Source organism: Falco biarmicus, chromosome 2, assembly GCF_023638135.1.
Source record: "Falco biarmicus isolate bFalBia1 chromosome 2, bFalBia1.pri, whole genome shotgun sequence".
Lineage (NCBI taxonomy): Eukaryota > Metazoa > Chordata > Aves > Falconiformes > Falconidae > Falco > Falco biarmicus.
In genome coordinates, this window is record NC_079289.1 from 24,783,036 (window position 1) to 24,799,086 (window position 16,051).

A 16,051-nucleotide genomic window follows, 5' to 3' on the forward strand; every position below is an offset into this window, starting at 1 on the left:
AAATATAAACCACAGAATTTAGGGGGGGAAAATGAGCTCTACCAACAGAGAGGCTGCTTGACCTCAGCCACACTCAAGGCTTTGAAACAGAATTTGGTAGAAGATGATATTTAAAGGTGTGGATTTAATTGAAAATTGGATAAAATCCAATTCAGATTTAGGAAAGACAACTATTTGCAGATTAACCTTATATTGTTATTTTCAGCCAGAGAATTGTGATATAATTTATATATCAGTCATCTTCAGAAAAGCATTTGATGTAGCACCACAGGGGAAACTATTACTTAAATCCTGGAACATAGGAATTAATGCAGCAAACTTCCAAACCTACTTGGCATTGTATCTGCTGAAAAATCAATTAGTGGGATGGTAGGAAGTCATCAGTCCAAGGTCCTTGGGACTTGCCGTATTTGGTATTAAATTTAACTTTAATTGTAAAAAATTGGAGTGTGCTGGTTGAAGGTGGTACAATGAGGAGGCATTGTCGGGCAGGGGGATAGCAGGTCCCCAGGAAAGAAAATTGGGGGCCCAAATTGACAACAATGGGATAATATTTAACAGTATAGGGAGGAAGAGCTGATCAGATCTCTTTAATAGCTAGTGAGATCAAACCTGAGATAATCTGAACATTTCTGATAGGCCATGTTCATGAAAGGGTGTAAACTGATTTTGAGTCAACTTCATTTAGGAACTGAAAGAAGGTTTATAAAGTGAGTTTCTACAACTGCTTTCCATTAGTGAGGACACAAAACCTTATCTCTAGATGAGGTATGTTTACAGAAGACATTTAGCATATTTTCAGTGAGAACCATGGGAGTTTGGTCTCAGTGACCCCTGTGTTCCTCTGTCTCCCGTCCAAACATCAAATATTCTGCATACTGAAACTAAAAATAATGCGCAAATAGAATTGCTGACAAAGTTTTTAGAAGCAGTAGCAGCAGACAAGCTCTATTTTGGTTCAGATACTGTAATTATGAGATGCTGCAGGAAATTTATTCCACTAAATGAGAAAAGAAGTACTGTTATTCCCAGGAAATAGTATCTGGAAGGATGACACCAAGAATATGTGAAACAAAAAAATTCTGGGGAAACTGATTCTTCTTATTTTTCTTCATTATCATTAAAATATGCATAGTGATGTACTGTGATTATTTGAAATAAAACCTTAGGAATATGAGAATAGTAGCTAGCAATTAAGTACTTCATAGGAAATACAGAGAGATTAACAAGCAGTGAATTGCTTCAGCCTCATTTTCTTACATGACTTCCTTATGTGAATTCAGTTCCTTTTTTTAAAAAAACATTATTCAAGATAAAAATGACATCAAACTGAGAATTTTCAATGGCTCTTTTGGAGGTAAATACCAAGCAGTGAGCTCTCTGGTTTATTTGCCATTATGAATTCAGCTTGCTGCCTCTCATCTTTGTTGGGGGGGGGGAGGGGGTGGGCAGCAGGGGGGGGGGGGTGTCGGATCAAGAAAAAAATGTCAACACGTTTTCCTGTAGCAGGGAAAGAAAAGCAGAAGCAGCCAGTCTGAATGCTGTGTTTTTAGTGCTTTGGAAGTGGTTCTCTTGTGCAACTGGGCTGAGGGAGAGCCTTTTTTTTTTTTTCCCCCAACGTCACTGCAATCAGATATAAGGGTGCAGCTCTGCTTTACCGCAGCATGATGCAGTTGTGTACAGTTCAGCGTGCTCTTCTTGGAAACAGGCAGAAGGAGGGCAGCTGACCAGAGCATGCAGAGGATATTCATTAGAGGTTGGGTTTTTTTCCTAAAGCTAAACAGTACGTGTGAAATTCCTCCAGCTGCAGAAGAGAAGGTTTTAGTGGGGCTTCAGGTTGATACTTGGTTCACAAGAGGAGGTGCGTATGCTCAGGCTGTCAGCTTCTGATGGGAAAAAAAAGCTTCAGACAGGCAGACTGCACGTTACTGAAAGCACAGCACAGACACCCTTCGGGAAGATACTCTAACAGTCCTTACGGAACAAGTGCTGTGGTACTGCATATGCCTTAACCGAACGGAAGAAATTTGCCCAGTTGTGGAATGGAATAAATGAAAATACATACTGAGGGGGTGAGGGAATAAAATACTCTGCAAATAGAGTTAAGTACGAGCCCTGGAGGAAGAGCAAAGGACAAAAATCTCACGGTGTGTTTTTGTTGTTGTTGAGCATATTTTTTTTTCTTTTTAATGAGCTTACCTACCATGAACGGAAGAAGTGGATCTGCGGAGACTTCATTTCCTCCTCTGACCCCTCGTTTACATCACTAACTGGTGACAGTCACATCTACATACATAGTACCTGCCACTTCAGCTGCTCAGAATCATAGAAGTCTCTTTGTATGCAGCAGACATGGCTAGCCAGCAGGATTCAGGCTTCTTTGAAATCAGTATCAAATATTTACTGAAATCCTGGAGCAATAGTGAGTAGCAGAAGAGTAATTTTTTCATATTATGCATTGCATGGTAAATAGCTAGGATAACCTAAAGGATAAAGTCTTACGTTTCTATATGTTTGTGTTATATAAACCAAATAATTTTTGCTTTCATCAGCTCTAAAAATCAGAATGTCAGAGATTTAAATAGGTTTCATTAACTGCAAAGGCTGTAATGAGATTATACTAGATTTTGCTTGACTGAATTCTGAAGTTAGGCTGCTTTCTGGCTCTGTCTAATAGTACATTGCAGGGAGTGCATTCCAAACAGTGTTTCCTGCCTACATGTTTATTTGATTTGTTCAGGTTTTATCTAAATATTTTTGAAAATGCTGTTTAATCACAAGGGTGTGGCACTGCTCAGAGTTGTTTTTTATTAATTGTGCACCGAGCACAAAAATACAATGATTATACTTCAAGACTGAAAGTCATTATTTTAATGTGATGAAAAGCAAAACATCAGTTGCACTTCCCACCCTCTACGCTTAATTTCAGAATCTTATGCAATATTTCCATCCAGAAAGAATCCATCTGTTTATCTAATCCAGGCTGGGTTTTGCAGAATGTAAACAAATAGCATTTTAGTCTTCCTTGGTCTTTTCAGTATTACTGTTCCAGATTTCCATTGCTGTTTAAGTTAATCGCTCTTGAGATTTTTAGAATATTATGTAATGAAGAGTTCTGAATAAAATTTAGTGCTTGTGAATATATTCAGATTAGGTAAGGCCATGGGATAACTCCAGAAATTTGCTTTTTAATTTAAAATACATGAACAGTATATTCCTTTTCTATAGAAACTTGTATTAACAGTGCTAAATCTCCATAATTAACAGTTTTTAAAAGATAGAACACAATGTCTCTGGAAAAATCCAACTTGGCTGTGTGCGCAGTATGGTTCTGATCATCCCCCTATCTATAATTGAATAACTTCTGCATAAAAGATTAGTATTTAAAATTCTATAATATAAAAAAATGCAAAATCCACTTAATACAAGGCATGTGTCTCAATACCTGCAAAGAAATAAAAATAGCACTGTATTAGATGTGTGACATGCAAGACTTGTCTTCATTAAATGATAACCATAGAAACTGTATTTTTCCAGGTCATTTGTAACCTCAGTAACACTGTAGTGCTTGTTTGAATCGTTTTTCTACCCCAAGTGTGTAGCCACCAGGGAATAATACTATTACCTAGACAGCATTGCTTATCTGCCCTCCTTCCAAAATATTTAGTGCATATTCATTCAAGTTAGTGATCCCACAAGGACTGGAAGGGAATTTTGTCATTTAGTTACCTGTTTGGAGTAATATAATCAAATACTGAGAACATAAGTGTGTGTTGTGACAACACATATTTTATAACAAGCTAGTCACAGTTTATGACAGAAGAAAACCGAGACACTTTATGGTGCAAAAAATCAAGTTAAGTTCTGGCATTTTTGTAATAGACTACTGTAACTTTGAGACAAAGTAAAACTAGCACTTAAGAATATAAAATTGACTACATTATGGAATTAAATATATATTTTTTAGTATTTTTTTCTTTTTCCTCTATATCAAAGTATATTGGAAGTATTTCTAAACAGCAAAGCTGTTTTCTGGCCTGGAATTAGAAGTCCTTAAATTAAATTATGTTTTAAGGAAATGGGAATAGTATAGAAATAATTTGTATTTATGACATTCTTTTAGCTGATAATCACACTTTCTACTCTATTTGAATAAACAGTAAGAGGAATTACAATAAATTAGTCCAGGTTGACCTAGACTTGTTGCCCCCCCCTTTTTTTTTTTTCCTTTCAGTCTAGAAGGCTATGTTCATAAATCTGTACGTATCCCTTCTAGCTGAAAAACAAACAATTTGATAAGAAGACAGTAGGGAGTTCAAAAGACCTAGAGCTTTCTTCAGCTCTGCTATGTGATGGGTGGAGCAGAGGAAAACACTTCCCTTGCTTGAGAAACTGCTGGGAAGCCTGCACATGCATGCATAGGAACATGTTTTTCAGAGGGCAGGTGCTGTGTCTGCATACCCAAGAGCAGAAGTAAGCTATAAATTATGCTGGGGCATTTACCTAGTAGAATTTGGTCTAACATACTGTTTTAAAAGAAAAATAACTTTGAGTCCTACAGTATATGTTTTGCTCAAATGGTAATAGTGTGGAGGGTCTGCCCATGTATGTTTCTGTAAACTGGCACTCTAAAACAGTAGCTGTAAGTAGCATTTATCCTTTCTGGGCTTTGTAGTCCCACCAAAACCAGTCCTTTCTATTGATTTGTGTTTTGGCTTACACAGATCATTAACATTTTCTAAGAAATTGCCAACCACACCTATAGCCCATACTAGTCATTCTACCTGGGATGACAGTTTTCTCTGATTATGCTAAGGTGTCTAGCAAACTAGCATTCTTGGCATACTGGGCAGGATTTCAGTTCTGTGTTACACAGCACTTGCAGAGGTGTTCACCTAGCACACTGCTTGGATTTTCATGTTCATCAACCAGCTAAGGAGGCAAATAATTTATGGGCGCTGGAGTTGGTTCATTCCAGGAACCTGTTAACTGTTGTAGTCAGGATGATACAGTCAGAAATGTGTTCTCATTGAGCATGCACTCTTGTTCCTGGCGAACGAAAAAGCCAAGTCACAGTCTGGCCTTTCAATCATCCCACCAAGCTGAGAGACCCTAAAATACTCCTTTGTGCAGCTCTCAAAACAGACTTTTGCTCTGCACTTGTCGATAAGATACCGTGCACGTCATGCAGTTCTGGAAGATATTCCTGTAATGTGCTGGAGATGGGATCAGAATTGGGATTCTTTGGTTAGAAAATAAGACAAAAATATTTTTTTTACCTGATCTTGTTTGTGTTCTGATGTTTTCCAAAATATTCAAGTGTTTCCGGTCAGTGCTGCATTAGTTAACAACTGAAATATTTGCATCATTTGAATCATTTTCATTACTACTTTTTGAAATCACTGCTAAAAGGCCATGCTTACTCAAGGCGAGTAGTGTTCAGTTGGCCCACTGAGGTCAATAAGATGACCTCAGTGAATAAAATAAGGCTCACCAAAAGTAGGATGATTAAGAGTCTCTTCCTCAGATATGTTCTGGAAATAATGCAAAATACTTTTTGTAAATAATTATTTGTAATTTATTCAAAGAATAACATATGAACACAAATGTTAAGAATTTGAATGTGCTCTTTCCTCAGACTGTTTTTACTTTTTGAATCAATCAGATCATTAGATTTATTCTGAATTTAATTTCCAAGTGCATTTTTCAAATTCATAGTTTCAAAAAAAATCTAAATAGAAATTTAAAAATCAAACTACAAGATGCTGGAGTGCCATCAGTGTAAACTGCAGGAAGTTCTATAATAAACAGTTTCTAGATCACATCAGCTATTAAGTTTATCAGAGGAAAGGATTCCATAGAAGAATCCAAACGGCACAGGCAGATGGCTCACTTGTGCTCTTACAAGTTAGCTCTTATGTGGACTGGTAGAAACTGCATTTCCTTGTCTTCCAGTTACTAGTGATAGATTTTAAGGTGGGGTTTTTTTGCATGATGAAATGAGAGAGCACATGTTACATACTGAACACTTTAATTTGCCACTTCTCATAGAATGAAGTTATCTTCAGGGCCTTATTTTAAGGATTACAGCACTTGTTTATCTACCTTTGCTTGGCAAGATGTTTTTTTTCTGTGGACTTGCAATTAATTCAGACTCAGAATAAGGCTTTTTTCGGTATTAGGACTTCAGGTCTCTTTCCCGTGGCCCATATTTCCTTGTCTTCTTCCACAGGAGCCACCATCCACATCAAAATCCTCGTATCAGCATCCTCTTTATCTTCATGCTGTACAAAGCCCATTGCTCAATCCTCCTACTAAATGCCAGTCTCTGTCTGTGCTCCTGTGCGGCGAGTCCCTGTAGCAGTGGCTGGGAAAAGCCACTGGGTGTTTACTAGTGGTGGTAGCATCAGAGACAGCTTAGTCCTGGGGGCACCAGGCACCCCTATTAGCTATTGCCTGCATTGCTCAAACACAGCAGCATCTCACAGGAGGACCTCTGGTGCCTCCGCGGCTTTCTGGTCACATACCAAGCTGGATGCAGTGCTAGTATCAAAACAAGTTATGTTGTCAGAAGAGCATCAGGCATCAGAGAAACTTCTCAATGGCCAGTGTGAGGCCTGAGGGGCTGCTGGCTGCCAGGTGGTCAGCCATATTCTGCTCTGCTCTTGAAGATATGTTTCTACCATGTCAGGAATGGAAATGAATGAAGGACATTTAGTCCTTTGTTAAATGAATGTAATACAATTAGCAATAAAATTCAACCTTTTCACAAAGAATATTTGTCTTGTATCCATGAGCAAAAGAAAGGGAAGGTTGTGGGCAGTTCTTAAGTAGAAGTCTGCATTATGTCCAAGTCCTGTGGTGCAGTAGTTTGATATTCTAGTAAGATTTTATTGTGCAGGAAGATGGTAACAGTTGTTTTGCAGGGGGTCACTTATCTGCAGGCAAACTTAGACCTATTTAAAGCCGAATACACTGAGCACACTGCTGTCACACTTAGGGACTGTAGCAATATGCTGATGAAGAAAAGAGTCTCCATGTTTCTCAGAGGCCACTTAAACACATTCACTGAACAAGAAGAACCTCTCCTTCCCTGCCATCTCTTGCTCTAGCATTCATACTCTTGCAGACCCAAAGTAAGCTGATTCAAGAAGCCGATGTGCTGCAAATTCACCTTGCAGGGAAAGGATCAGTTCTTGCCTGAAGTGAATGGGTGGCCTGCAGCTGGGAAAGGGACCCAGTGCCTGTGGCAGTGGTAAGCAGGAGGGCAGGCTGGCACTGATCTGGAAAATGCAGCCTGCGTTGGGACCGTGCTTGGACCTGCTCCTCTTGCTTGCTATTGAGGACTCACCCTCTGCTCTTGTGAGACCCCACCTGGAGTACTGCGTTCAGCTCTGGGGCTTGGACCTGTTGGAGAGGGTCTAGAGGAGGGTCATCAAGATGATCAGAGGGCTGGAGCACCTCTCCTGTGAAGACAGGCTGAGAGAGTTGGGGTGATTCAGCCTGGAGAAGAGAAGGCTCCAGGGACACCTTAGAGCAGCCTTCCAGCACCTAAAGGAGCCTACAGGAAGAAGAGGGGCTTTTCACAAGGGCATGTACTGACAGGACAAGGGGGAATGGCTTTAAACTGAAAAAGGGTAGTTTTACGTTAGATATAAGGAAGAAATTGTTCACGGTGAGGGTGGTGAGACACTGGAACAAGTTGTCCAGGGATGTTACGGATGCCCCATCCCTGGCAGTGCTCAAGGCCAGGCTGGATGGGGCTTTGAGCAACCTGGTCTAGTGGAAGGTGTCCCTGCCCATGGCAGGGAGATTGGAACTAGATGATCTTTAAGGTCCCTTCCAACCCAAGTCATTCTATGAATCTATGGTTCTATGACAATACACCTGCAGAAAGCTGGGCACTTCCACAGCCTCCACTTTTAGGGCGCCCTGGGGACGAAGGTTAGCATCTGCTCAGGCCTTGGCATGTGACTCTGCTTTGGGCAAAGGATGCTATTAATTCAGGCTGTCTTGCTACTTGAAGGGAATTGATTCCACTATCCATTGAGCCTGCAATTAGGATGCTTAGTATATTTTTCAGCTCTAAGTAGTCTGTGATTGTCAGCAGAAAAGTGACTTGCTTGATAGTGATGACTGTTATCTCCCAGGACAACTTTATATTTGTCTGAAGATCTGATCCTCTTCTCCACAGAGCCGTAGGGAAAGGTATTAAATCAGAATGTTTAGGCTGTGTGTATTCTGGGGGTACACATTTTAGAACTTGCATTTTGATATGGTTTTCCTAAGAAGAAAGGGAAAGTGGAAGGTTTATTACTTTGGGACCCAAGAACTCTTAGGATTTTTGTTTATTTTGATGTTTGCTACTCTGTTCAGGACCTTCCATAAAAATTTCTGTCATATTGGGAGGAAAATATGATGAGAGAATCAGAAATGTTCTACTGCAAAATTCAATTTATTTACAGAATGAGTTTGCTTGTCATTAAGAAGTTTGAATTACCGTAGTAATAATCTACAGATAGTGTGAGTGCAATCTTAGTACATAAATTTTTCTGGTAAAACTTCAGTCCTAATCTCAAAATATAAGATAGTCTGGAAACTGGGCATAAACTAGGCATAGATAATCACTGGTAGATATTCCATAAAGGTTCCAGTAATTTTACTTGTGGTAAAAACAAAACTATTCTTTTATACTACTGGTATCCACTTTGAGTGAATAATTTGTAATATCCTTGGTTTTATCAAGTTACCAGCAGTTTGTTTTTTTTCTATTAAAACTAGTTACTATTCAAAAGTGTCAGGGAAAGAACTAACAGTTCTTGTGGTTTCTTCTATGTATATAAAATACCACTGAATAAGCTGTAGTATCTTTGATTTTTATATGTATGTATAAATACAAAATTTATAAATATATAAAAGGGAATATATGTAAGTATAAGGGAAGTGATAATACATAGGTTATCTTAGGTGTATAAAATGTGTGAAAATGTTCCAAGTTTAGTAATGGAGTATATAAGCCAAATTGCTACTTACCATCCCTTTTGTATTTTATTCACTTTTGATGCAATCATTTCATCAATAGTTTAACATCTCTTCTGTATATTGACTTGTGGACAGTAGGAAGCAGGCTCCACACCTCCAGAATTACAACTGCATGGGCTTGACCAGCTTTATTTTCTGTGTTCATTCCTGAGTTTCTAAGCAATCAGTAAGTGCTCTGACACTTGCTATGAGTTGGTAGCTCTGGAGACTGAATTCCTGTGGGTGTTGAACCCACAATGGGCATATGTGGCATTGCAGCGGCTGTGCCTGGGAAGAGTAGTTCCACCCCAGCCTCTTGCCCCTGTCCCCATATTCCTACTCCTTCTCTCCCACCCTAATTACCCATGGAGTTAATATCCTGACAGTTAAACTTTCTAAAATGGTGTAGATGCTGGTGTCAGCATAAGGAAGGGTACAAGGATACACAACTAGAAGCAGGAGGTAGTTTTGTCTGATACCTGCTATTAGGCTGGTAGAACTGTATTGTAAATTGTATTTACTTTCTTAATAGTGACTGCTGTAACTGTGCCTGCTTCTGAATATCGGAGCCAGTTCCTTCTCTGACCCAATCTAGCTTTTGCATCCCTCTTTTCTCTGCTTCAGAGCATCAGCAGTGATGCTATTGTTGTCTATCGTTGTTTCCATGATAAATATGGACTGCAGAATAATTTCACAGAGGTAGGTAGCAGAATTATTTGCAAGTTGCTAGTTTTTCATTCACTGCAGTTACAACTAGATTTGAAGGAAAATCCCTTCTCTCGTAACATACTTTATTCTGAATCATCCAATCCTTTGTCTTTTACATCAGCCAAAAGGAATACTAAACACAGTGTTCAAACTTTACAGCAGCTCTTTCAGCCAGATATTGTAAGTTCTTGTACTGTTTGTATTTTTCAAGAATGAAAATGGAAAGATGCTCAATAGTACGACAAAACAGGGCAAGACATCTGCCAACCAGCTCATCAGCCTGCTGAGAGCTTGTTACAAGGAAGGACAGCAGAGGGATGTTATGACCCATCGTTCAGTAAGGTAGCAGTGAATAGGGGTGGAAAGCAAAGGGAACAAGAGGGTCCTCAGGTACTGTAAAGGATTAAGAGACACCCACCTTAAGTGTGTTTATACAAATACATGCACTCTGGGAAACATGCAGGATGAAGTCAAGTGCTGCGTGAAGTCACAAGACTACGCCATCATAGCTGTAGCAGGCTTGGTGTTGGTAGTGTTGTGATGGATGGATACAAGCTCTTCAGGAAGGATCTGCAGGGAAGATGAAGAGTGGAGTTTGCTCTTTTTGAAGGAGCTCCTCACATGTATGGAACTCCTCTATGGGATGGGTAGGTGACAGTGTGTTTGAGAGTTTGTGGGTCGGGATCAGAAGAGAGAACTATTAGGGTTATAGGGTGACGGTGGGAATCTGTTACAGGTGAGCTGATCAGGGTAAAGAAGTGGACAAAACATTCTTTAAAAACCCAAGGAAGTTGATAAATTGCTGATGTTCATTCACAGGAGGGACTTGAACCTCCTGATGTCCGCTGGAAGTGCAACATAGGAAGACAGTCAAGATTTCTTGAGGGTGTTGAAAGTAGCCTCTTGATACATGGACTTACAAGGGGTGAAGTGCAGCTGAGTCTGCTATCCACTAGCAAGGAAGAACTGGTTGGAGTTCAAGATCCTGAGAGGAGTGAGGAAAGAGGGCAACAGAGTACAGACCTTGGACTTTAGGAGAGCAGATTTCAGTTTTTCAGATTTCAGAAACTGTTAGGTAGCATCCCAAGGGAGGCAGCTCTGAAACGCAAAGGACCTTATGAAAGCTGGCAGGTCTTTGAGGTCAGCATCTTCCAGGCACGAGAATGGGACACCCCAATACTCAGGGAAATGAGCAGACATACGAAGAGACCAGCTTGGCTTATCAGAGACCTCATGGCTAAGCTCTAATGCAAAAAAGGTAGTATATCAGAGGTGGAAGCAGGGGTTGGCTACAAAAGAGGAATTTATAGACATTGTCTGGGCATGCAGGGATGGTGCTTGGAAATCCAAAGCTCAACTGGAGATGGGAATTGCAAGGGATATCAAAGGCAACAAGAAGAATTTCTCTTGCTTTCTTAGCAGTACGAGGCTGTACAAGGAGAATGTGGACCCATAGCTGAATGGGGCAGGGAAATTAGTGATGGTGGGCTGAGGTACTAAGCACTGTCTTTCCCTCAGTCTTCACAAGCAAGGTTTCTCCTGCCTCTTTCTGCCAGGTGCTGGCGTGTCCCTTGATATAGCAGTTCTGATAAGTGGGAAAGGTAGAACTTGTGCAAGTACGAGTTCAGGAGTACAAACTATCTTCCTCGCAGGAACTACTGAGAAGCCTGGCAAATCTGTACATACTTAGGATCTTTTATATGTTTCAAATTATAGTCACACTCAAAAATGAGGAACAGCAAAGTGTTTCCATTCAGAGCAGACAGCAGAGCTTGCTAAAACAAGTGGCTGAATAAAACACATCTGAGAAACTCTGGCTTCCTAGTTTGCTCTCAGCCAAGTAGCAGTGGTTTCCCCGAGTTTCCAAATGCTGCTTGCTTCCTCCTCTGCATGAAATACAGTGGTCACCAATATAGAGAGACCAGCAACAATACTGCTATTTGTGCAAGGTGACTGATGCAACTGGTATTACAGAGCCGCCTGAGAGATTCAGCTCTGTCACATCCCAGAAGCGAGATTTTGGGCTGCTTTTCAGGCCACTGGTTTGAAGAGAATTCTGAGTGTTGTTTTGTAAATACTGTGGCAACGCTGTAGTGACACTTACTAACATGTCTCCAGAGGAATATGTTGCTGATAAAGAACTAAATTAGGTGATTGCAGGCTTAGCAGAGAAGTTTCACACATTAAAAGAATTGGACCCTTTTGAGGGTCATGCTATACAGTCTTTCTCCTGAATACTTCCTACGCTTTCAGAAATTTGCTGTCATCAAATGTAGCACTAATACATACAAGTAGAGAGGCTAGGGTGATTTTCACTAGTCAGTGAGAGGGTCAGAAATCATGATTTGTGTATGGCTGAATTGTGAATATATTAGATGGATTGACATTAGACAAGGACTGATCAAAAGAATATAACAGATCTTGATTATTATTGTTCTTGATTTAATTGTGAAGTTGCAGGTGGTTTTAGTTTTGTTTTGAAAGGTTTGACTTCGAAAGACTCATTTATATTCCCTTGAATTCCTAAGTAACCAGTAGTACCTGGCCTAGCACAGGGGTCTGCCAAAGGTATTGTTTTGCAGGAATTCTCCTGTAATTAAGTGATCATGGTACTAACATTCTTTCCTAATCTCTAGCTATCTAGCTCTCCTCCGTCTCTGTAACTTTGAAGAGTCTCCACTTTTATGTGTAGTAAGTGAACCTTTGAAGGATGTTCATTTATCAGTTTCTTTGGTTTGATACTGGTTCCCTTGAACAACTTTTGTTGAACAGAATGTACACAATTATCTATCTTACTGCATTTCTCATTGCTATTTATGAATGTCTTTCAACGTCTGGATCAATTTGGCTTTTTTAGCCAGAAGGATACCTGGATAGAGTTTGAGTCAAAGTTCTTCCTTGAGAGGTTCGCAGAGTAGGTTTCTGCATTTACTCACAGTAAGGTATTGTATGTTTTCAGAATTAGGTTTATTCTGTGCATATTACAGAGATATCATCTGTTGATAGTAGTCTTAAGCCACCTGACATCAGGTTTTGCAATTTATTCCCCTGTAACTGGAATTACTTTTAGTCTGCTTTCCAAGGCAAGAGAAGCTTATTCAGCCTGCCTGCCTTTTTTGAACATATTTACCAATTTCAGAACAGTTCAAAGAAGTGTAGAATTCTATAAAGATCCCTGCGTTTCTACAGAATTTGTAAAATGAGGCTGTTAGTAAAGAGGTAAGTCCACCTATGAAAAATGGCAGCCTAAGCTTCCTGACTTCTTACACATAAGAAAATCCTTGCTGTGACAGCCTTTGTAAATACTTCAGCAGTGAAACAAGCTTCAGTCACATATTTGAGGACTGATCACAAAACTCATAGTGTTGCTTATTTTAAAATACATTCACAAGATGAAAATTGACATTCATTACTTCAGATGCAGGGAAACTGCTGCAAATACCTTGCTTGTAATGGTCTACATTATTATAATATTCATATAGTGCTTCCCATCTGAAAGCTTTACAGACTTAAATTCTTTCAGCATTATTACATGAATATGAAAGATGGAAGTGTTATTCTTTCATTGCTATTACTGGGCAAATTGAAACAGAAATTAATGAGAAACAAGATTACACATGAAACCTGTGTTAGAGCTGGAAATGAAACCTTGTCTTCTATTCCATTACTGGAAGAACTTTTCTTCCTTCACATTCTTGGTAGCCAAATGACACACTGTGAATCATGACTCAACCAGTTATTATTTGTAATGAGATTTTTAATTGGCAGTAAGTAGTCATTTTAAAATGGAAATTGTATTATTTTAAATTCCACAGGGTGCATTTTGTGGCTACTGATGTCTTAAATGAAGAGAAAATTATTTAGCTGTAATTCTTTTTCTTAGAAGGCAGATGTTTGAAACAACTAACCTCACTACACCCTTTACCTGTGTGCCATTTGAACTAAAGCTAGGCAGTTAGTTTGATTTTTGTTCTGTTACTCACAGGCAGGAAAATGCGGCAGAGAAATGTATATATTCTTTACTGGGATGAGTGCTTGATCAAGAGCAATAACTCTCCGGGAATCAAAAGTTGGAAAGTATTGCTTTTGAAATACAGAAGTCTACTGCAGGGTTTGCCGTAAATTAAGCGGTCCCAGCTTGTCCATGTTGAATCCTTAACAAGTATGTCGTAAAATCAGAGATGGAAATATTTTCAAAGGGAAAGGGAAATTAAATTTTTTTATTGCTTTTACTCATTTGTCTGTGATGTATTCAAGCATTAAGGGGCAGGGCAGGTAGAAGTGGGTGTTATAGGGAGCTGCAGACTTCTACGGCAAGTGAAATTACTGGAATCATTGCAGTTACTATTTTAATGAACTTTTAAAACTGAATTGTTAATATAGACAGGTTGCAATTTTATAAAACAATAGAAGAGAATATTTTTTAATGATTATGTGTGTATATTATTCTGCCTACCTTTTTTGTGTAAAAACCCTTATTTTTTGTTGCTGGTGATTTTTCTTGAGCTCCACAGTTTGGGGTAAAGCACTTCTGAACTTAAGGTCCCTGAAGGTGAATTTTGGAATTTTCTGCAGAAATGGTTCTGCCCTTTCTGAGAATGGGAAAATGCAAAAGCACTGTTTGTTCGTGTTAAGAATTCTCTTGAAGAGGATCTTGGGGGTGGGTGGGGGACAGACGCCTTAAAGCCAGCTGCCTCTGTGTGGTGATTGCACAAGGAAAGTGGGGTGGAGGAGAGAGTGAATTTGGAATAAAAGCCCAGCAAAGAGCCAGTGGGAGCGAAGGAAGAAGAGGCAGAGGAGTCATTGTTGGGGAGGAACCTGAAATAGGGGAATTGATACTTCCCGGGCAGTGGGAGTGGAAATGAAGAGTGACTGGTAGAAGGTGGGGCCAAGTGGGGACTGAAAAGAGGTGGGTGAAGGGGCAGGGACAGGTGGAGGGATGTGACGGGAGCAGGAAGGCTGGGAGGACAAGATGAGCAATGTTTAGCTAGGCAAGGGCAACAGCACACGGGAGTCTGGGACTGGAGTGGGGAGCCTGAAGTGGGGAAGACACAGTCATGATGAGACACCAGATTGTAGAGGTGGAGTAAAAAGGGAGCAGCTGGGGAGATGGGGGAGGTGAGAGACAGAGAAATCCCTTCCCAAGCACAGAATGCAGTGCAAGAGTCTGACTTCCATCCTCGTCCTTGCTTTATAGCAAATCCCTCCAGCAAAGGGTGCGCCTTGCTTTGCCTTAGTGCTTGTGTTAGATGACAGAAAGTGATAAATGTTGCTGGGTAAGGAGAGCAGCAAGTGACTTGTGTGTGCTGTTAAGGTAACTGGGTCAACAGTTGGTTCATTTGGCATCAGATTAATCATATATCCACTATATCACCTCACTTTTGAAAGCCTGAGTCCAGTGAGGTAATGCAGCACACAGTGGAAAGCACATAGATGTACAAAGAAATATTCTTACCAATTATTATTCTATTTATTATTACTTGTAATGCAGTAGGAGGTAACTTCCTAACACATTTCTCCTCCAATGCAGCAGGTAGTGTGTAAGCTAATAATAAAAGCTAGTCTCCCCTAGGATCTCCCAAGGGAGGATGTCAGACAGATCTGGGTGGGGGCTTTTCTCAGAGTTCTCAGCTGAATGAAGAAACAGACCCTCTATTCATGTATTAGTGATTATTGGGGTGTCACTCAGCATACTTTCAAGGATAATAATTTTATGAGCAGTGTGTTAAAAACCGGCACGAAACACTGTAAGTAAAGCATTCTTGCTGGTGGTTTGTTGTCAGATTGAGCTAAGCAGTTGGGTGCTGCAGGGATGGACTCAAGGCTTTATTTTATTTTATATCTTCATTAGGGATCTGGAAGAAAGTAAATAGCACGTTAATGACTTTTGTGGTGATCCTTACATTAGAGTACATAAGTATCAAGTGAAGAATATGGAGGGAGGAAAAGAGTATTCAAATGGTATAAGGGGTTATTTAGAGAAAAAAAATCTGAAAATGTACATTCTATGGGAATCTGTAAATATATATTGAGAGAGAATTTATTTGAGAACCAAGACTGACTATGTTTTTAAACTGTAGTGTAAGGGCCATCAGTTCACTGGAAGGAGAGACATAGGGTTAACTGTCTTCTGCAGCTGCAGTGTGAGTTGGTCCATGGGCATGCATAGCTGCACCTGGGCCAGTTCCCAACCCTGTTTTGCCCCAAGTGGGACTCCCAGAGGTCTCTTCACTGCAGCAGAGCTCTGAGAATGGCAGCTGCAAGTAAGCGTTATTCATTTATTTGAGGACAGACAGTAGTCCTTCAAGGAGTAACATGGAAG

General features: G+C 39.9%; 1 protein-coding gene across 4 annotated transcripts in view; it reads left to right on the forward strand.

Moving 5' to 3' along the window:
* Nucleotides 1-16,051, forward strand: part of FRY (FRY microtubule binding protein) — a 217,494-nt gene that overhangs the window by 41,118 nt on the left and 160,325 nt on the right. For 2 of the 4 annotated variants that reach the window (XM_056328750.1, XM_056328751.1), the window contains exon 1: nucleotides 1,675-2,422. The exons of 1 other annotated variant lie outside the window; for it this stretch is intronic. In XM_056328750.1, coding sequence (XP_056184725.1) covers nucleotides 2,353-2,422 — 70 coding nt within the window. In that variant the 5' untranslated portion in view covers nucleotides 1,675-2,352. Of the gene's footprint in view, nucleotides 1-1,674; nucleotides 2,423-16,051 lie in introns of those variants that run through there. One more of the 4 variants, XM_056328752.1, reaches the window with a different exon arrangement.